The sequence below is a fragment of the Balaenoptera musculus genome, chromosome 19 (genome assembly GCF_009873245.2).
Source record: "Balaenoptera musculus isolate JJ_BM4_2016_0621 chromosome 19, mBalMus1.pri.v3, whole genome shotgun sequence".
Classification (NCBI taxonomy): Eukaryota; Metazoa; Chordata; class Mammalia; order Artiodactyla; family Balaenopteridae; genus Balaenoptera; species Balaenoptera musculus.
The window spans coordinates 9506638-9527984 of record NC_045803.1 but is presented as its reverse complement, the minus strand read 5'-3'; the positions used below and the strand labels follow the sequence as shown (position 1 = coordinate 9527984).

Genomic DNA, 21347 nt, shown 5'->3' with positions numbered 1-21347 from the left:
TGCTGGTGAACTGGAGGTGCATTTAGGAGTCAAGCGCCCCCACCCCTCGCGCTGGGGGCCAGACAGGCACCGCAAACTCCACTCATCCTCAACGGGCCCCTTGAAGCCCCCCAACCCTTCGTCTCCTGCATCTGGGTCAGCGCTGCTCCCAGCTGCTCAAACCACACCCTTCAGTCACCCCTAGTTTCTTTTCCTCTCCCCCCACAGGCAGTCCTTTAAATAGTGTCGGCTCACCCTAAAAACCCACCGAGAAGCGGCCCCCTTCTCACCCCTCCACTGCTAATGTCCATCATTTCTTACCTGGACGTCTGCAGCAGTCTCCTACCTGGCCTCCCGGCTCCCACCCCGACCCTCCGTCAGCCTCTCCTTCTCCAAGCAGACCAAGTATATCAGATGATGTCACACCCCTGCTCGAAACCACTGGCTTCCCACAACCCCAGACTCCAAGCTCCTTCTCGTGGCCCGTGAGGGCCCGTGTGATCTGACTCCTGAGATTTCAGCGCACCGCAGACCACAGCCCCCATGTGCTCACGCCACTGCCGCCACACCAGCCTCTCTGCCCGCTCCCGAACGTTCCAGGCCCTTCCCGTCCCGGAACCTCTACACTTGCTGTTCCCTCCGCCTAGAACATTCTCCTTCCAGCTGCTTGGGTGGCTTAGCCTCCACTCCATGCAGTTCTCTGCCCAAATGTCACCCCATCCGAAGCAGTACTACTTCTCCCATCATTCTTTCTCGCTGCGTTTTATATAGCACCTCACGTCACCACCCATTAAGTTATTTATTTTGACAAATTACAATTACTGATGAGAGAATGAACAAATGAGAGCTCCCTGGGGGCGGAGACCACATGCTGTGCCCCCCTCACCCCCTGGTCCTGGTATGTGGCCCGGGGTCTGCTTTCAGCAGGGGCTCGGTGTTTCCTGGGGAGCACACAGGCCTGAGCCGCAGGGGGGGCCGGGCCAGCAGGAGCTGTGGTGCACACCAGCACCAAGGCAACGCCGGGGAGGGGAACCAAGGGGAACCCAGGGGAACCCAAGACAGAACCTGGACACCCCACAAGGAAGGGACAGAGGAGCCACGATACACTCCAGGAAGGAAGCGGTCCCCAGAGCACGGCTGACTTCCTCAGGACGGAGAAGGCACACAGGGATGCGCCGCCAGACCCCAGGGCTCACCTCTTGATCTGCTCCTCGATCTGTTTCACCAGCAGCGACTCGCCGCCGCTGAGTCCCCCGGGGCCCGGCGTGGCCCTGGGGCTGCCTTCGCTGGGCTCCACGGCCCCGTTGAGCTCCAACGAGCGGCCCAGTAAAGAGCGCACGCGCTTGGACCGCATGTCCAGGATGGTGTCGGTGTAGCCCACCTCTTCCAGGTACCTGCGGGGAGGCAGAACCAGAGCGGGTCAGGGACCCTGTGGCTTCTTCATACGCTGCGGGGGGCCGATGCAAACTGGGCCAGGCTTTTTGGAGGAGCAACTGCAGACTATACGTCAAAATTTCAAAGAAGCATACCCCTGACCCCGCCGTTTCCCCTTGGAGACTATTTCCAGTGGAAGCCTTTCTACACGGGCACAGTGCTGTTACAGATGCTCACGGAGACACTGCACACACGGGTGAGCCAAAACGCAGGGGCCAAACTACACGTTCGCTGCTGAGGACTGTGGAAGCAAATGACTGCTGGGACACTACGCACAAGATAAACGGAGCAGAGTGCCAAGGGAAGAGGGCCATGATGAACAGTGGAACAAAAACTCTAAGTTAGGTGTTCCTTACAATTCAAGTGTTTGTGGGAAAAAAAGAACGTGCATATAAGTATAGACCACACACAAACACACATTTGTATCACGCCCCTCGCTAGGCCTAGAGAGAAACACACTAAACTTAAGAGCAGTGACCTCTGGAGAGCGAGATTGGGGATATTAATAGGAACTTCTGGCATTTACTCTACTCACTTCTACGAATGAGCATTTATTACTTCTGCAATTACAAAAACTGAAGCCAGCTGGGACTGGTCTAAAAGCTGAAAAACGGGAAAAAAAATCAACTATCAGTATCTGTGGTTTCAAAAGACTGGAGACAGAGAGTCCCATGCTGGTCCTCAGGAGGCGCCTCCAGAGCCTCTTCTGTTGAGCCTGCCCCTGCCCCTTTGGGAACATCAGACAGCGCCTGCCTTGGCCTGCTGTCTGGCCTGCTATCTCACCTCGGGTGCCTGTGTGTGTCCAACGCTTCCCCTCCCCACCAGTGGAGGGGCAGGAAAGTGTGGTGTGGAAGGAGTTGGGCTCTGGGGACAGGCTGCCCGAGATCACACCTCAGACCCTCCGCTGATTAGCTGTGACCTTCCATAAACAGATACCCTCTCTGCCCCTTGGTTTTTTCATCTGTGAAAACGAGGGGAATGCTAGCAGTTACACCACACGGGGGTTTATGTGAGGAATCCTTGTGTGCAAAGCGTTTAGCACGGTGTCAGGCTCATAACAGGTACCTGGCAAGCGTTGCCTGTGATGATCTTTCTGTTGTCACTGTTTGCACACCCTTTAAGCTAGCAATTGCACTCCCAGATATTCAGCTTAAGGAAATCAAGGATATGGACAAATAACTTCCTGCTGTTTGTCACACTGTCTACTGAAAAAACACCTTCAACGAAATACACAAGAAGAGACTGGCCATAGGAAGTTATGATTATCCACGTGACATATTACTATACAGGTCTTGAAATGATGCAACATAACTAATTTATGTGGGAAAATGTTCACACACTTAGCAAAAGCAATGCATTATGAAACACTGCGAAGGGGGAGCCCCGACTTTTATAAAACACACACACACAGACACAGACACACACACGCACAAATACATATCCACGGAAGAGAAAGCATATGTGCCAAAATGTTTACAGGGGCATGAAATTCCTTGGGTGGTGGAATTATGAGTGATTTTTATTCTTTTCTTTCTGTTTCCCTATGTTTCCCAAGTTTTCTAAAACACACACATCTCTTTAATAAAAAAACAATTTAACATTACCCCTGGGGAAAAAAGGCACAGAGGCACTTGGGGTCGCTTTCCAAGAGTAGGGATCCCCCCACACCTGCCTCCTGCAGGGAGTCTCCCCTTGCTCTCCCCGACAGGGTGATGGGCCGGCTCAGCTGTGGCCAGCAGGGATCCTGATAGCTCAGGGTCCCCAGTGGGGATAGGAAGGACTGTGGAGTCTTCGGGCTCATCTCTCAAGCCAAACATGCCTCCTCGCCCCCCAGCCCCCACCCTGCCCTCCACACACTCACTGTCGGAGAAGCTGCCGCCCCTCTTTCCACACCAGCGGGCTGTTCTCCAGGGTGACCGACTCCAGCGGGCCATTGGAGACTGGAGGGTGGAGAGAAGGGAGGCGGGCTGTCTTGGTCAGGGCACCACCACGCACCCATCACCTCCTCCACCGTCCTCACCCTCACACCCAAACCGGTCACTGGGGAGCCCCTTCCTGCGAGCGTCTGAAGCCTCCCTCTGCCCCCGTGCTCCTCCTCTCTAGTCTCTGGGTCACTTCCCCAACCATTCCCAGACTACCCTCAGGCTCTACTTATGTTATTTTCCCACACGAGAAATGGGCTCAGTTCTGAGCGAACGGGCAGACTCGACCGCGTCCCAGCCTGGCTCTGCCGCTTCCCGGCTGTGTGGCCTTGAGCAGGTTAGTTTACCTGAGCCTCAGTTTCCTCTTCTGAGAAACAAAGTAAATAATCTCAGCACCTACCTCTTGGGATTGTTGTGAGGATTAAATGAGACAATCTGTTTTATTCATCGAATATTTATCGGGCACCCACTATGTGCCTGGCTAGGTGCCTGGACTACATCAGTGGACAAAACCTCCTGCCCTGGTGGAACTCACACTCTGGCCGGAGGAGTCTGACATGAAGAACGATCACCACCAGCCTGGCCTCGAAGGCCCTGACCCCGTGAACACACCACGCTCCTTCACGTCTCCGTGCCCCAGTACACTCTTCCCTCTACCTGGAGTGCCTTCCCTACTTCCCTGATGATGAACTGATGCCTCCTTCCAGGAGCGCAGACTGCCGGGCCTTGTGTGTCTGTCTATCTCACACAGGGACAGCAGGCAGCACTCCCAGCCTTCTTCACCCCCTGCCCCCACTCCCCCGAGCGCCCAGCACAGGCCCTGGCAGAGCAGCCTACGGGGGAGGGACGCTGAGAGTGAGACCCAACCGCTCCCCACCCCGGCCAAGCCTGCTTTCTGTGGAGCACGGTGAGAGAGACGTGGCCCATCTCAGCTTTCCTCTGTCACATTCGGCTTTGTTGGGAGGGGGCAAGAGGGGAGGATCGGGGGTGGGTACCTTGTTCCGACAGTTCTGGTTTCTTCTCCCCTTGGTTCAGGTCTGTCCCGAATTTCAATTTATGATATTTGGCCCTAAAAGATCAAGCGATTAACCAGTGAGAGACACGGAAGAGTAGACGGGGCCAGCCCCCACCTCAGGAATCCCAAATCCCAGGTTCTCTCTAATCAGCTCTCCTCCCTCTGAAGCTGAGCTGCCCGATTAGGAAGCAGCCCAGGTGGAGGGGGCATCACGGATGGCACTGTGAAGAGCCCACTCTTTGGAGTCAGGCAAACTGGGTTGCTATCCCAGCTCCAGAGTCCTTGAAGAAGTCCTCACCCTCCGGAAGCCTCACCTGTACCCATTAGGCCACTGGAAGGGATAAATGAGACAATGAATACATGGCGTTTGGCACGCAGTGTGCCACCACCATTACGAATACTGTTATCAGCTGTTTACCCCGAGTCCCACCCACTATTTCCTGTTCTGTCCCCCTCTCCTGGAACCATGCAGGACTGGGTGACGGGGAAGAGAACGCTTGATCCCAAAGGCTTGATCCCTGAAGGCAGGACGGGGGACAGCAGGGCTCACCTTTCCTGCTTCAGTGCATATTCTAACATCTTGATCCGCCGCACCAGGTCTGTCTTGAGATTCTCTTGCCCCTTCCTTTCTCCCTGGAGGAAGGCCACCTGAGCCTGCGGGGGGGAGAGAAGGAGACAGGAAGACAGCAGGGCTCAGGCTCACTGACATGTGTCCCTCACTCACTCAGGGACAATCAGCTCCAGCCCTGCCCCCACAGCGACAGCCAGCAGCCACTTCTTCAGGCGTGAAGACCCTGAGCCAGGGTTCCACAGAGTGGTGAAAGGGTAGCTGGATCTGTCTCCATGTCACCCACAATGAAACAACTGAAGAGAAGCCCTTAACCCCTGAAATTAAATAGGGACAGCCTGGGCCTAACTTGGTCCCCACCTCTGGGGAGGAGGTGGGCCAGGGAGGTATTAACAGCCCTGGGCGCCTCCTCCCCTCCCCAGGCAGGTGCTGTCCCTAAGGCTGCTGGTGGAGGTGGCGTGCCACTACTCCCACCAGAGCATCTGTCTCTGGGAGGCGTGGGAAGCTACTTCTGGCGTTTAGGGATAAGAGTGGGCGGCTCGGCTCAGCTCCCGCTGCAGCACAAAAGCTTCCCCACCCGACCCCCACGGTGGGGACCAACCTTTCCACTGGAGTCTGCCCAGGGTGAGGGAGACGTGCCACAGCCACGACCCAGGGCCCCTGCCAACCACTTCACACTGTCTGCTGGCATGGGCTGCCCCAGTCTGCTCTGGTCTGTCAACAAGTCTTTTGGAGACACTGGGCCAACGGCCTTTGAGGCAGGATCTTGGCCCTTGACCAGGCTCCGGAAGCCCAGTGCCAAAGCCCTGAGCGCAGGGCTCCTCCCTGGCTTCTCCCCAAGGCTCCTCTGCTCCAGGCTTGGCTCGGCCACTTACTCGCTGCATGATCTTAGGCAGGTCATTGGCCCTCTCTGAGCCTCCGTTTCCCCTCACATGTTAAGTTCTTCTCAGTCCAAAGCCTGGCACAGAAGAAAGGCTAACAAATGCCAGCTCCTACCTCTTATTATTTTTATTCTCCCTGTCCGTTCTTCTAGAATCTTGAAATGGGCCCAGTTCTTTAAGAGAGCTAGGATCCCTCTGAGACCTGAGGCCCATCGAGCAGAGCTGTCTGTGGCTTATAGGCCTCTTGCCCCACAGGCAGCTGCGCCTTCCTGGAGCCAATCCTCACACATCAAATGCTTACTGAGGAACTTCAACAACTCCCCCAGAAGCCCCCAGTCACCCCAGACACCTTTTCCAGGAGGTGAACATTCCCAAAGCCTCGCGCTCAAGGACTGTCCGTTGTTGGCGGCCTCTCAGACGCCCATGAACACGCCTCTTCCTTGCCTTGGGGCTCAAAGGGCCCTGACCTATCTGCCCCCAGCACTTGCAGCACAGCACAGCCCTGTGCCCACAGGCTGCCTATCACCCCTGTCCTGCTCCAGGGACCAGGCCTCTCCCGCAGGTTAGCATAGAACCAAATGTGTGCTAAGTATTGCCAAGCACTGGCTAGGGCCGGGGGCCAGGGAAACAGGCACACTCAGACACCTCTGGTGGCGCCATAAATTGACAAACCCTTCTGGGAGGGCAATCTGGCTATATCCACAAACATGTTAAATGCACATTCCTTTTGCCCTAGCAGTTCCACTTCTAAGGAATTTACCCCACAGGCATAATTGCAATGGTAGGCTTCCTTCTGAAAAAATAAAAAGGCATATATGTATACTAATGTATGACAAAAGTATCATTCATTCATTTATTCACTCCACAAATATTTATTGAGTCCCAACTATGTATCAGATACAGTTGTGGACAGAGGATAGAGCACTGAACAACATGAGGTTTATATTTTAGAGGATGATGTGGGAAAAACAACGAACGAATAAATACACGTCACAGGTACGCTATGGAAAAGAAACCTCATCTGTCCATTGAGAGAAAGGGACTCCCCCCAATACTTTTTTCTTTCTACACTTTAATCAGCATATACGTACATACACACCTAAGGCCAGACAGGCGGACTCATTCATGATCAACGTCTCGGAAGTTTGAATTTCTGTCCTTTGTGTACCTTCTCAGTCACCCTGAGGTCTACTCTGTCCATGAGTTGTTAGAAGGTGGGGGAGTGGTGGAGAAGAAAAGGTCGATCAGCAAATACAAGTCCGGGGTCACGGCCTGCCTGTGCCCTCACCCTTCTGGGCTTCCGTCCATGAGCTTCTGTTTCCCAGTGCCTGCGTGGCCTGCTGAGCCCACACGCGTTCAGTATCTGACACTGGTGACCGCCTGTGACGGGCCAGGTTCTATGTGAGGTGCTGGCGAAGGAACGGAGAAGACGAGTGCCTCCTGTCCCCGCAGAGCCCTCAGTCTGGCTCAGGCGACAGACAAGAGCAGCCACAACTACAGGACATGACTAGGATCCCAGGGAGGGAGCAGAGGTTAGGGGAGGGACACCCAACCCACTTCTGGAGTGAAGAAGTGACAGTTCAGCTAAGACCTGAAGGCTGATTAGCAGTCGGCCAGGGGCTGGAGAGTGCAGCTGGCCGAGGTCAGAGACAAGGGTGGCACGGTCGGCTTAAGGAACTCTATAAAGGCCAGTATGGCTGCATCCGAATGTGTAAAAGGGTTAGTGAGGAAAATCAGAGAAGCTTGCAGGCCTGACAAAGGATCGCAGACCATGTGAGCAAGTCTGAAATTCATCCTAAGAGCACAGGGGAAGCTATGGAAGGGTTTTTCAAGCAGAAAAGAGATAATAATCAGATTTGCATCTTACAAAGGTAATTCCACAAGCTATAAAGTGGAGAAATGATAGCTGCAGGGGGCAAGGGGAGGGCAAAGCTAAAGGCCAAGAGACCAATCACAGAAGGAGGCAATCCCAGGAATCCCAGGGAGAAATGACGGGGGCCCAGACTAGGATCAGGCAGGGGGGCAATGAGTGGATTTAAGATATTAAAGAGGTGACCCTCACCTGTGGGGGAAGAAAGTGGAGCCGAGGGGCAGAAAGCAGGGTCCAGAATCACGCTCAGACCTCACACCTGCTCAGCCTCCCGCACCCCCTTGCCCCACAGCAAGCCCTGATTTCCCTTCTCCTAATGATGATGCAAGAATCTCACTCTGGGGGACTTCCCTGGCAGTCCAGTGGTTAGGACTCCGCGCTTCCACTGCATGGGACACGGGTTCAATCCCTGATCGATCGGGGAACTAAGATTCTGCACGCCGTGCGGTGCAAAAAAAATCTCACTTTGCTCTGTGGTCCTCTTCCCAGTTCCTCTGGCAAAGAAGGGAAAAAAGAGAACCAGAAACATGTGGCTGAAGTGTCCCGAGCTGGCGGAATGCCACAGAGAGGGGAAGTGCTGGTGGCCAGTCCCTCCCACCCCGCAAACACCAGCAGCCGCGGCTGCCTGATCTGTTGGCAGGTAAGGCTGGGATCTGGAAGTTTTCTACCCACCACGTCCACCCACTGCCACTCGGAGACAGGGCCGCCGCCTCTCCTCCGGCTGTTCCCGCTCCACCCAGGCGGCATGGAAAAAGCTTCCGGAGGGGCCTGAGCATCTCCGTCCTCCCGGGGGCCGCTGATGACTCTCTGCACCCCAACCTTTCTGTCCCAGCCCGCTCCCCGTCCCCACTCAGTCCCATCTGGCCCTGCATCTCCTGCACTCCACTCGTCCTCCCCAGGGTCTGGGGGCTCCTGGCAGGGTTGAGTCCCCACGGATCCCCCAGAGCCCCTTGTGAGGCTGGCAGTGGAGACGGGCCAGCTCCATACCTTCTCCACCAGCTGCTCCTACATGAATGCCCAGTTCAGGCCCCGCCCCCAAGGTCCCTCTTGTCCTCAAAGAGCTCGCTCCCCTTTGCAGAAGTACCAGAGACCGTGGGCAAAGCCACGCAATCAAAGACTCAACTGCGTCAGTGTGTACAGTTCTCTGTAACCTCCTGCACAAACCAGCCTTCTCTATTAGCCTGGAAGTTTCTGAAGGGCAGAAACCGCATCACCTCCTTCTGAGAATCCCCCTACCTGGCAAAGTCCTGCTTATTATCAGACCACGTTGATGCCACCTCCCTGCTCCCATCTTCGGGCGCCTCCTGGCAGGACCTCACGAGAGGCTGCCTTTTCTGCCGCTCCCGACACGCTGACTGCACGTGGGTCCTGTGCCAGGAGCAGCTGCACGCAGCTACTTGGAGAAAAGGTATTCAGAGTTTATCAGAAAAATCTGACGCAGTCCAGGCCTTAAAGGGTCTCACAGGAGAAGTCACACCTCCCTAAGTGATAAGGGCTCGAGTAGAAGCGTATAAAAAGGGGTGCTGCTGCTGGGAGTGTAAACGTGGGGCGACTTGGCACAACTAATCACTCCTTTATAAACACATCTATTCTACCATTCCACCCATCTATTCTGCTGTATACTCACGGGGAACCCAGGGACATTCACTGCAGCCACTTCCGACGGGCAGAAACGGGAAACAACCTAAAAGTTCAGCAAGAGGGCTCAAACTAAATGAGCTGCGGTACAGACACCAGTGGAATGGAGTTTTCAAAAATAATAAGATCTCTCTCTGCTGATATGAAAGGAACACAAAGACACATGAGTATGTGGAAAAAAAAAGTCACCGAATGATGCATGTAGTATGATCTCATATATTACACACATAGAGGTGAATTACTTTCATAGCAATAGCAGTTGGGGGGGGAACTTTCCCTTTACACTAGCGTGTGTGTGTGTACACATCTATACACGCAGACGCTTCTGAGATCTTTGAATTTTTACTAATGTAACGGAACAAAAGAAAATAAAAGTACAAAGTAAGAGATGCTGGAGCCTAGACAAAGAAGAGCCTAACTGGGTGCTATCCACAACTTCCTCTCAAACGCCAAGAAGGACCACTAAGTGCGGGAACAGACACATCTTTTCTCTTGTTTGTCTCGAAGATGAGGAAGCGGGGTGGTGAGTGCTGTAGGGTACACTGGTCTGTTACGAGCGCTGGATGATCCTGGGGAGGCCACTGGGTTTCCTTGGAACAGGCTTCTCATCTGTCCTGGGCGTCAGAGAGGTAATAATACATGGGCTTGAAAGCCCACAGACCACCCCTGCCACCCACAGGCTGTGACCCTAGATGAATCACTGACCTTCTCAAAGCCTCCATTTCCTCTTCTGATTATTTAAATAAAAAGGGGGTGGTGGTGGAGGGGGAATAATATCACTTACCCTCCCAGAATGTTGCAAGGATTAAATGATACCATGTATCTGAAGTGCCTAATACAGTGCCTGGCACATAATATGTGCTCAACAAACAGCAGCTGCTATCATGATTGCTAAGTGAGGGCAATGCCATTGGCCCTGCCTCCATAATGGGGTACTGAGAAGATCTAATAAGATGTACCCTGGGAAAGAGTTCTGGAAGTAGAGGTGGGACACCAAAGCAAGGGGTACTTACATAAGGATTTCTCTCCCACCCCAACCCCAAGCCTCAGCCACCACACAGCTAAGATCCCTACTGGGGTGGGAGAATTGTGGGATGCTCTCTTTATTCACCCTAAGGACAAAATTCTAATCCGGTATTTACTTGGGTTCCCACCTCAACTAGATAGGAAACAGCAAATCGGAAGGGGAAAGACGAGCTGCTAGAAGCAGGTACTGACTTCTGCTAATAAGGCCCCAGCCCAGGGACCCTTCAAATCCTCACAACTCTGATACCCAGGCTCCTCATGACACTCTGCCAATCGACCCACACTTCTCAAGGTCACAAAACCCAGTCCAGCCTCAGCCTCTTCCAATCACCATCCGAGGGCACATCCCTCCCCCAAGCTACTCCACAAACCATAGGGTCCTTTCCCAGAAACTTCCACAAACACCTCCCCCCAGGATCCTTCTGCGATGCTTCCTGTGGCTGCCTTCCTGCTCTACAAAATGCTCCCCCTGCCATCCCTCAGGTCCCCCGGATTCCTCCTCACATCCTCCATCCCGCCTCCCATCTCCACAGCTGGACATGTTTGACCCTCCCCCACTCCAGTTCGGGGTTCTCCATCCGACTTCCTACACACTTCCCATCTCAGGGCGGGAGTCCCCACTCCTCCACACCCCCAAAGAGTTTCGGCTCTCAGGCTCTTCCAACAACAGGTTCTTGGGGCACGTCCTGGCCCCGTCCGTGCTTCCGACCCAGGGACCCCCTCCCCTGCCCTCCGAAGCCACACCTGCCAGGGCTCCCCAAAGTTTCCTCCTCAGAGGGGAGGGCACACATCTTCATCGGGGACCCCCCGACACCTTGCTCTCATCCCCCGAGTCCTCAACACAGCCGTCTTTCAGTCGCTGCTGTCCAAACGCTCCGAAACACACCCGTCCCGAGCTCCCTGACTTCCTCTTCCGACTCACCCGGGTTACCCGCCCCGACCCGCTCTCGCCCCCAACGGATCCCAAGTTCCCCCGACGCCCCTCTCTCCCACCCGGGGCCCAGCGGGCTCCACCTCCAACGCGCACCTGGTCGGGGACGGAGTGGGAGTCCCTCGGCACCCTTGGAGCTTTTTGCTCACTCGCATACAAGATTCCTCCATCCCCTCTCATCACCCTTTGCTGAGTTCTCTTGGGGTCCCCTCGGAGCCCCGAGGCCACTCTCTCAGGAACCCTTCTGCCGGTCCGTTCACTCCCACTCCCACTTCCAGCCGGTTCTGCTCCCCTGCGCCCCTTCTCTCGGCGGCCGCGGTCGGGCCCTCCCGGCCCTGGGCCCCCCTCCCGCCTCCAGCCGCCCGGGTGCCCTTAGGACCCCCCTCGAACGGCCCCTCACTCCGTCTCGGGGCCAGTCGCGGTCCCCTCCCGCCCCCCCGGCCGTCCCGGCGGCCATTGCTCCAAGATGGCGGCGGCGGCGGCGGCGGGTGAGGCCGGGCCGGGCCGGGCCGGGCGGGGGGTCGGGGGTCCCGGGGCGGTACTCACCTGCAACTCGGCGCGCTCAGCCTCCCAGCGGGCCTTCTCCGCTTCGAAGCGCGCCCACTCGTGCTGGATAAAGTGTAGAATCCCGGGTAGGCTCAGGGGCTCCGGTCCCGCCGTGGGGCCGGGGCTCCCTCCACCGCCGCCTCCCTTAGCAGCCGGGCCGGGCCCGGGGACGGGGGCAGAAACCGGGGCCGCCCCCGTCGGGCCGGGGCCCGCGCCGGAGCCCAGCGGGCGGCAGGAGGAGGCGGCGGCGGCGACCGCGGCGGCCGCTCGCTCCTCCATCATGGAGGCCCCGGGGCCGGCCCGCGCGCCCGCTGTGCCTCGCGCGCCTGCGCGGCCGCGCCAGCAGTCGCGCGCGCGCTTGGTGGGGGCCGGGGGGCCGGTGACGGGAACGAAGTCGGACGCGCGCCTCGCCCACCCGGGTCGACCCCGAAGGCGCGCGCGTTGCGGTGGGGGGGAAGGGGGCGGGGCGGGGCGGGGCGGGGCGCGCGCCCGAAGGAGGGCAAACGCGACCCAGGCCCGGCGCGAGGGTTGCCTTAGGGAAGCGCGGGACTTAAGGAGGGGCCGCTTTCTGCCCCTCTCCTCACGCTTCACCCCAAAGAAAGACTCTAGTCCTCTCCAGACCCAAACACCATTCTCGACAATCACTGTCACTCTTTCAGAGACAGAGCGACCACCAACGGTGGTTTCAGCAATGGCCCCATCCTGATTCCTGGCCCAGGTCGGTTGTCATGGTAACTCTTCCCAGTCGGGAACACCCTTAGCCTCCCCTCCCCTCCACCTTTGTGGTTATGGAGCTCCAAACCTGTCCTGGCCCTGCACCAGGAAGAGGTTGCTAAGGTAACCCAAGTCCCTGGTGGTCCTTATACCCCTACCCTCATTGGTTACTATGGCAACCTCACCTAGCACTCAGGTAGAAAGGACCCCAGCCACAAGGACACTGCTGAGGGAAACATCTCTTTCCCAACCCCTCCGCCCAGCCACCCAGTTGGCATTACCATGGTAACCATCTATCTCCCCCTTTCCCATCAGTGGTGGGGGGGGGGGGTCTGTGGACCAAACCAACCAGGTGTTTTTATTTAGAGGAGATGCTCTGCTGAGGAGTAGTTGCTATGGTTACAAGGCCTGGACCATCCCCAGGGAGGTAAGAAACAAGCAAAGCCAAGTTCTGGTTACTATGGTAATGGGGGCAGTCCCCCTTCCAGTGACCCTAGGAACCAGGCTCACCAAGGTACAGGACATTTTAGGATTGTCTCTCAGGATGGAGTGTGTCTAAGAAAGGGGTTGTCATGGTAACACCTTCTGTCACTTCTAGCCTCACCTTTCTGGACACATTTATGAAAGAAGGGATGGTTATAGGTTGCTATGACATCCTTCCCTTCACTCCTTCCCTTCACAGATGCTTCAGGTGGTCCCTGAGCTTATGAGATTTAAAGAGAAATGATTCCTTGACCTTCTCGTTGCCACTTTTGTAGGTAAAATGAAATTGTGCTCTATTGTGTGAATTTGGCTGATTTGGGGTTTTCTGGTTTCTCCTTCCCTCAGCAGTGCAGCTGAGCTGGGCTGGAACCGCCCCCCTGGAGCTCCCTCAGCCTGCAACCTAGGAGGTAAGAAGCCCCTCAGTGTCACCTGCACTCACGTGGGAACTGCCCTTGTCCCCAAAGGTTTTTCCACACATCACTCATTTTCTCTATCCATCACATTCCCATTCTACAGATGCAGCAACTGAGGCTCAGGCCAGGTGAAGTCTAGCCTGAAGTGAATGTGCATCCACTTACCTTGTTTTGTGGGCAATGGAGAGACAAAGTCTCAGCTTAACTGTCCTCTCCTCCCCTGACCACCTTTTCTCTCTCATGCTCCCTGCTGGTTTCCTGCTCTGTCTGTAAGTTGTTTGCAGGGATTTTGTCTTGTCTTCCTACCTCTGGAGGGCCTGCCCAACCACTGCCTGGTTCACCCCGTGTCCTCAGAACACAGAGGGCACTCAATAAATGAGTTAATGAGTTGAATTAATTAATTAATGTGCCATATTCAGCTTTGAAAGCACCCATCAAGTGAGGGCAAGGGAAAGGGGTTATCTCACTGAAGATGGGCTGAAAGTTGGACTGTCTTTGTGGACCCAAAAGAGACAGCAGAGTTTATTGGCTAAAATCACAACACTGGAGCCAGCTTCCCGGTCAAATCCCAGGTCCACCACTTCCCAGCTGTGTGACCTTGGGCAAGTGACTTCACCTGTCTGTGCCTCAGTTTCCTCATCTTTCAGTGTGATCATAATGTGAAGATTAAACAAGTTAAGATCGGTAAAATGCTTAGAACAGGGACTGGCACATCAAGAGCAGCTAGAATTGTTGATATTATTATGATCCTTCAAAATCATCGTTTCATCTACTTTGCCCCAGTGAAGGAGTTTTGAGTCCTTACAGTTGGAGAAGCCAAGACTGACCTTGTCAGGGTACTAGATGATTCCTCTCTCTCACTACTCTGGTTCCCTCACCTCCTCATTTGGCTGTCATACCTCTGGTCTCTGAGAAACTGGCTTCTGTCCTCTGTCCTTTTGGGCACCTCCTGGCCCAGAGTCAGCCAGATAGCGCGTGGTGAGAACCAGGTTCCGGGGGCGGAGACCTGGGTTCTGCTCCCTCTGGCCTTCCTCTCTCTGTGCCACAGGTTCCCCGTCTGAATAACAGGAGTCAATCATTCATTCCACACAAATTTATTGAGCACCTGCTGTGTGCCAGGTACTGAGCCGTGTTCTGGGTGTACAGCAGGGAACAAAACAGACAAAACAAGAGACAAGATAAGTAAAATCTACATGAGAACTACTAGGGGAGGAAAATAGCCCAGGGATGGGACATAGGAAGTATGTGGGTGATAGGGAGAGGCATTTTTAAGTAGGGTGGCCAAAGGAAGGGATCACTGGACAGGTGACATTTGAGCAAAGACCTGAAAGCCAGGGGAGAAGGCATACAGCTGCTACCTGGGGAAGAGCATCCAGGCAGAGGGAACAGCCAGTGCCACAGCTGGGGTCTCCTGGGTGTATTTGGAGAATGGTGTTTGGTGGCCCACGTGGCTGCAGCTGAGCGGGCACGTGGGAGAGGGTGGGGGATCACGTGGAGCCTTGTGGGTCCCAGCGAAGACTTTGGCTTTTCCTTTGAGTGAGTCTCGAGCCACAGAAGGCTTGAGCAGATGCAGGACAGAATCTAATTGAAGACTGAACAGGGTCCTTCTGGGCTCTGAGTGGAGCACAGACCATAGGGAACAAGGCCGAAGCAGGAGGAAGGTCTCTTTAGAATTGTTAGAAGATTCTGAAACCATCTAAGGGTCTCCTCTCTGTTTCTGTGTACCTGAGCGCTAAAATTCTAAGATTTTTAAGACCCCAAAGATTCTGTGGTCCCAACGGTTCCTCCCCCCCACAGTAATGTGAGTTGCCCAAGCTCAGTGGTATTGTCTGTCTCTGTGTGTTATGTGTCCACGGCTGTGTCCCCGGGGCCTAGGACAGTGCGTGGTATGTTGTAGGAGTTCCACAACCTGGAAGGATGGAAGGAAGGAGGGATTGATCGAAGGTCCAGAAGGCAGTTCCAAGGTTCTGAAGAATAACAAGTCGCTCTGAAAGTGCAACTCAGATTCTTAAGTGCCATCTGAGTTGGGTCAGAGAAGGGCAAGCAGGCCTGGGATGGATGAAGAGGGATGAGAGGGCGTTTCTGGAGGGAGAGAGAGAGAGGAGACAGGGAGACCAGGGCAGGGCCCCAGGTGCATGGCCGCAGTGCAGAATTTGGCCCTGGGGACCTGAGTCGGCTTTACAGACACACAAAAACCCTGCCCCCAGTCACCATCTTTTCACCAAGTGCATTTTCAGTGCCCAGTCGTGTGGGAGGAACACAGTGGTGATTGAGACAGTCCTGGCTGTACCCTCCTGGGGCTCACAGTCTAGTGGGGCAGACAGAGCCATCCCCAGACAGTGCCAAACCAGAACAGGCAGCCCAGGGGTTCCGGGAGCCCAGAGGGGACTTCTGACTCAGCCTGTGGTTCAGGGAGGGCTTCCTGGAGGAGGGGCCATCTGAGCTAAAGCCTGAGCATAAGTGAGTTCTCCAGGAGAAAAGAGGCACGGGGAGAAGGGGTGTTCGAGAGGAGACTCTTCTAGGCAGGAGGAACAGGATACACAAAGGTTTAGAAATAAGATCTGTTTGAAGAAAAGTCCAAGATGGCTTAGGCACAGAGTTCAAGGATGCATGGCAGGAGATGGGGCTGGAATGGTGGCAGGCAAGGGCCAGGTCATACGAGGCCTGGTGGGACTTTGTAAGAAACTTAGACTTTCTCCCCAGGGCACTAGGGAGCCATGGCAGATTCTGAGCAAGAAAGGGAGAGGTCAGATTTGTGCTTTATGCAGACCCCTCTGGCTGCCACGAGGAGGGGACTTAGGAGACCGTGGGAGGCTGGGTGGGGATCTGGGTGAACCGGGGTTGAAGGGAGAGCTGTGGGAATGGGGAGGAGGGGGTCAGAAGTATTTAGGAGGTAGGCAGATTAGCGGGGTCTCTGACGTCCCCTTCTCCGGGAGGGGCAGAACCTATGAAGATCCTTCATGGGGAAACTTTAGTATCTGCTCAGAAGAGAGAGTTAGTTATTCCTTCTGTGCTGGAGACCAGCCAAATCTTCAAGTTGTGATGGGGACATGGAGACAGCGCCGCCTGGGGGTTCCTTAGGAATGTGGCCCGTGAATAGAGGTGGAGGTGCCCTATGGAGGGAGCACAGCCTCTTTGGATGCAGCCCACTCTACTTCAAAAAAAAAAAAAAAATGATTTTTTAATTGTGATAAAACACACATAACAAAACTTGTCATCTTAACAGTTTTCAAGTGTATAGTTCAGTAGTGTTAAGTATATTCATATTATTGTGCAAACAATCTCCAGAACTTTTTCATCTTGCAAAACTGAAACTCTATACCCATTAAACAACAACTCCCCGTTTCTGCCTCCTCACAGCCCCGGCAACCACCATCTACTTCCTGTTTCTATGAGTTTGACCCATTCCATTAAAAAAAAATTAATTAGTGGCCAACATTACAAACTGGAATAATTCTATGATTTAAGAAAACATTTCTAGCTTTCCTTGCAAAACCAAAAACATCTGGCTGACCATCAGGAAAGAGATGGCCAGATGGCAGAGAATTTGAGGAAGTGAGAAGGAGGCAGCAGGGGAGGGGCTTGGTGGCCAAGGCTCTGACCCTGGGGCCAGGGTTTGCCGGGGGGGGGGGGGGGGGGAAGGGAAGAAGAGATCAGGGGTGAGAGCAGGGAATGAATGGGGTCTGGGCATTTATAACTGAACCCGAATCTGAGTGAGAAGTTGACAATGAATAAAAGGGTGGGACTGAACAAGGAAGAAGGGAAGGTGATTCATTGGATAAAAACTTCCTGAGCATCTAATGTGTACCTGGCTCTGTGCTGAGTAGCCTTGGGGACCCAACAGTGACCAAGACAGGCTCAGGACCTGCCCTCACACAGACTGGTCCCTACTCACTAATGAATTAGAGTGGTAGGCTAGAGTCGGGGAACCCAGGGGGCTGAAGGAGCCCAGAGGGGGTTGCATGACCCAGCCTGGGATCAGGGAGGGCTTCCTGGAGGAGGAAATGTCAGAAGTGAAACCAAATAAGGAAAAGGCTGGGAGAGGAAGACAAGGCTGAGGATGGGTGGGGGGGTTTCTGACAACCAGCTCCAGTCTCCCCTTTCATCCCTGCTCCCCAGGATACCCGGGAAGCCCAGCTAAGGGCCTGACTTCAGCCCCATGCGGCTCACCCGCTGCCAGGCTGCTCTGGCAGCCGCCATCACCCTCAACCTCTTGGTCCTGTTCTATGTCTCGTGGCTGCAGCACCAGCCCAGGTTCTCCCCAGCCAGGGGCTCCCGCCGTGGATCTGCCTCCGGCCCCCGGGTCACCATCTTGGTGCGGGAGTTCGAGGCCTTTGACAATGCTGTGCCAGAGCTGGTGGACTCCTTCCTGCAGCAGGACCCAGCCCAGCCGGTGGTGGTGGCAGCCGACACGCTCCCCTACCCGCCTCTCGCCCTGCCCCGCATCCCCAGCGTTCGCCTGGCGCTGCTCCAGCCCGCCCTGGACCGGCCCGCTGCAGCCTCGCGCCCCGAGACCTACGTGGCCACCGAGTACGTGGCCCTGGTGCCCGACGGGGCGAGGGCCGAGGCACCGGGCCAGCTGGAGCGCATGGCCGAGGTGCTGCGAGCGGGAGGCGCACGCCTGGTGGCCGCTCCTGTTGCTTCGGCCAACCCTGCCCGGTGCCTGGCCCTGAACGTCAGCCTGCGGGAGTGGACGGCGCGCTACGGCCCGGCACCCTCCGCACCCCGCTGCGACGCCCTGGACGGGGACGTCGTGGTTCTCCTGCGTGCCCGCGACCTCTTCAACCTCTCGGCGCCCCTGGCCCGGCCCGTGGGCACCGGCCTCTTCCTGCAGACCGCCCTCCGCGGCTGGACGGTGCAGCTGCTGGACCTGCCCTTCGCCAGGGCGCGCCAGCCCCCACTGACCACGGCCCACGCGCGCTGGAAGGCGGAGCGCGAGGGGCGGGCACGGCGGGCGGCGCTGCTGCGGGCACTGGGCATCCGCCTGGTGAGCTGGGAGGGCGGGCGGCTCGAGTGGTTCGGATGCAACAAGGAGACCCCGCGCTGCTTCGGGACAGTGGTGGGCGACACGCCGGCCTACCTGTACGAGGAGCGCTGGACACCCCCATGCTGCTTGCGTGCGCTGCGCGAGACGGCCCGCTACGTGGTGGGCGTGCTGGAGGCGGCCGGCGTGCGCTACTGGCTGGAGGGTGGCTCGCTGCTGGGGGCGGCCCGCCACGGGGACATCATCCCGTGGGACTACGACGTGGACCTGGGCATCTACCTGGAGGACGTGGGCAACTGCGAGCAGCTGCGGGGCGCTGAGGCGGGCTCGGTGGTGGATGAGCGCGGCTTCGTGTGGGAGAAGGCCGTGGAGGGCGACTTCTTCCGCGTGCAGTACAGCGAGAGCAACCACCTGCACGTGGACCTGTGGCCCTTCTACCCTCGAAACGGGGTCATGACCAAGGACACGTGGCTGGACCACCGGCAGGATGTCGAGTTCCCCGAACACTTCCTGCAGCCTCTCGTGCCCCTGCCCTTTGCCGGCTTCGTGGCGCAGGCACCTAACAACTACCGCCGCTTCCTGGAGCTCAAGTTCGGCCCCGGGGTCATCGAGAGCCCCGAATACCCCAACCCAGCACTCCTGAGTTTGGCAGGAAGCAGCTGAAGCTCCAGCATCTGATCTTGGAGTCAGGAGCACATTCGGGCACAGGGCATTGTCCTTTGTCTTGGTGCTGCTGGCGTTTGGTGGGCGGGCCAGGGATGCCAAGCCACCCTGCTGGGCCCAGCACAGCCCGGGACATCAAAGGTGTGCCCTGCCCCAAATTTCCAGGGCTGGGGCAGAGTTTGGGAAAGAGAGGGAGAAAGTGTAGTTTCTGGGGCCAGACTGCTGTGTCCCAATTTCTCTGCGCCTCGGTTTCCTCCAGTGTGTGCCCTCAGGGTCTAGCACACAAAGAGCCCCAGGACACTTGGCCGTTGGGGTTGCTTCCGCCACTAGAGGGCGCCCTTGTCCTACCGTGGGGCCAAGGCGAATGTAAGCCCGTGACCTCTGTTCCACGGCTTTCACGCCTCTTGAGCCTTTGGTCTTCCCTCTAGCCTCCTGTGTCTGGCGGGACAGGATGACTAAATCCCCTTCTTTCAGAAAACGACCTCCTTCCCTCCTGGGAGAGCGCTGTGAGGTGCATGCTGCTCTTAACCCCATCTTGCAGAGAAGAAAACAGACTCTGAGGTGCGGCTGTGGTTAAGAACCGGGTTCTGGATCCCGGCCCCTCTCCATTTAACTGTTACCTCATTATTTTAGCTCTCTGCACCTGTTAGCCACTCGCAAGGTGGGGTAAACAATAATCATAGCTCACATTTACTGAGCATTTACTGTGTATCAGGCATCGTTCTCAGTATTTCACACAGAGTAACTGACTTATCCCTCACCTTGACCCTCTGAGGTGAGAGCTGCTGTTATTTTTATTTCACAGATGAGGAAACTGAGGCCAGAATGGTAAAGCCACTTGTCCAAAGTCAGACAGCTTGGGAAGTGTCAGAGAGGGGACTTGAACCCAGGCTGTCAGTCTGTAGCCTGCATTGCCGTTGCCTGCTATGCCCCTCTCTGGTGATAGTACCCAAGGGGGGCTTTGGGAAGCCACACGGCTTAGCAGGTAAAGCGACAGCAGACTTCCTCTTGTGTGCACCTAAGAGGAGATACTGTTTGGGCATGTACCTCCAATAGGTATATTTATTTATAAATTATATCCAGGTACTACTAGCATTCTGTATATTAGTAATAAGGCTTAAATTATTCCATTTTAAAATTAAAAATAAATAGAGAGGGTTTTGTTTACCAGCCTCATCCCAGTAACTTGTCCTGCACACCCCTTGGGTGTACGCACCTGGCTTTGAGACCACAGGCTCTGAAGTGGGAGAGGCCTGGGTTCAAATCCAAGTGCTTCAAATCTAAATCCCACTGTGAACTTGGGCTACCAGTGACTCTGCCTCTCTTCACCTTGGCTTTGCACCTGGGAAACAGGGGTAATGGTGACCCTCACCCCACAGGAGTGCTGTGAGGCACTTGGGTGGTAAAGGGGTCGGGAGTCAGGGCTGGGTGCGGCTCCTGGCTTGGCTACTTACTTTCTTTGTGACCTTAGGCAAGTCACTGCTTCACTGAGTGGGTGGCGGGGATTGGTGATATTGCAGAAGCGTGAAGCCCTTGGAGGAGGAGGCTTCACAGATCAGCAAGAGAAGATAAATGCCAATTTGGCCCAGATTCCTGAGGCTCAGACATCCGAAGCCTGACTTATAACGCAGTCTCTGTTTTTAACCACTGAACCTGCCAATGGCTCGCAGTCTGTTAGGTTCCCAGGGAGCATTCTGGAAACATATGGGGATGATTTGGATTATTGCTGTGATCGGACCGTGCTCTTGGCTCTTGGAAGGCATGGCCCAGGGATGGAGATGTCTTATAATATATGCAGGGCACCTCCACCCAGTGAAGCAGGGTCCCTTGTCACATACTATTTTAAAATGTCCCATTGGGCATTCATGAAGGACGGTGATGTTAAAAATATTTTGCAACTGGTGTGGTAATATAAATACATAAATCAATATCTGCATCACATCTTAAAATATTTTTTTAATTCTCAAAATAATCAATATTAGCTATCTATATATACATATTTCTTTAAGTTGTTGCCAAGAACATAAGTTGAAGCTCAAATCACTCTTAAATTGTTGTAATGGTTTTGTTTCATTTAGAAATTGTTGGTGTGATTTCTTGATTGGCACAGCTGTATATACATAAAATAACATGTTATATATGTACATATGGATATTTAAAATAACCTTGTCTTAGCTGTGGTTTGATAAGGGAACCACATCAAATGCTATTAGCAACTTCCCATTAAATTGAGACTCATTAGGACTTGAGATCTCAATAGATAAAGAATTTCTCTTAGCA

The 21347-nt window shown here is 55.1% G+C and overlaps 2 protein-coding genes across 8 annotated transcripts in view; one reads left to right on the top strand and one right to left on the bottom strand.

The window, feature by feature from the left end:
- STRN4 (striatin 4) overlaps positions 1 to 12113 on the bottom strand; it is a 25442-nt gene extending 13329 nt beyond the window's left edge. For both annotated transcript variants that reach the window (XM_036832139.1, XM_036832140.1), the window contains exons 1-5: positions 11811 to 12113; positions 4901 to 5004; positions 4331 to 4404; positions 3275 to 3353; positions 1176 to 1373 (exon numbers count right to left, since the gene is read on the bottom strand). In XM_036832139.1, coding sequence (XP_036688034.1) covers positions 1176 to 1373; positions 3275 to 3353; positions 4331 to 4404; positions 4901 to 5004; positions 11811 to 12092 — 737 coding nt within the window. In that variant the 5' untranslated portion in view covers positions 12093 to 12113. The remainder of the gene's footprint in view (positions 1 to 1175; positions 1374 to 3274; positions 3354 to 4330; positions 4405 to 4900; positions 5005 to 11810) is intronic.
- LOC118884528 (fukutin related protein) lies at positions 11731 to 21347 on the top strand. 6 transcript variants are annotated; one of them, XM_036832142.1, is made up of 5 exons: positions 11734 to 11752; positions 12470 to 12528; positions 12891 to 12951; positions 13353 to 13414; positions 17540 to 21347. In XM_036832142.1, the coding sequence occupies exon 5, from the start codon at positions 17580 to 17582 to the stop codon at positions 19065 to 19067; it is 1488 nt and encodes a 495-aa protein (XP_036688037.1). In that variant the 5' UTR covers positions 11734 to 11752; positions 12470 to 12528; positions 12891 to 12951; positions 13353 to 13414; positions 17540 to 17579; the 3' UTR covers positions 19068 to 21347. The 6 variants fall into 6 exon arrangements, with proteins under 6 accessions (XP_036688039.1, XP_036688037.1, XP_036688042.1 ...); XM_036832147.1 differs by lacking the exon at positions 12470 to 12528; XM_036832141.1 differs by lacking the exon at positions 11734 to 11752 and having other exon boundaries at positions 12326 to 12528.

Bases quoted from the DNA above. Each gene is read 5' to 3' on its own strand.
- LOC118884528 (XM_036832144.1), top strand. From the start codon at position 17,580: ATGCGGCTCACCCGCTGCCAGGCTGCTCTGGCAGCCGCCATCACCCTC.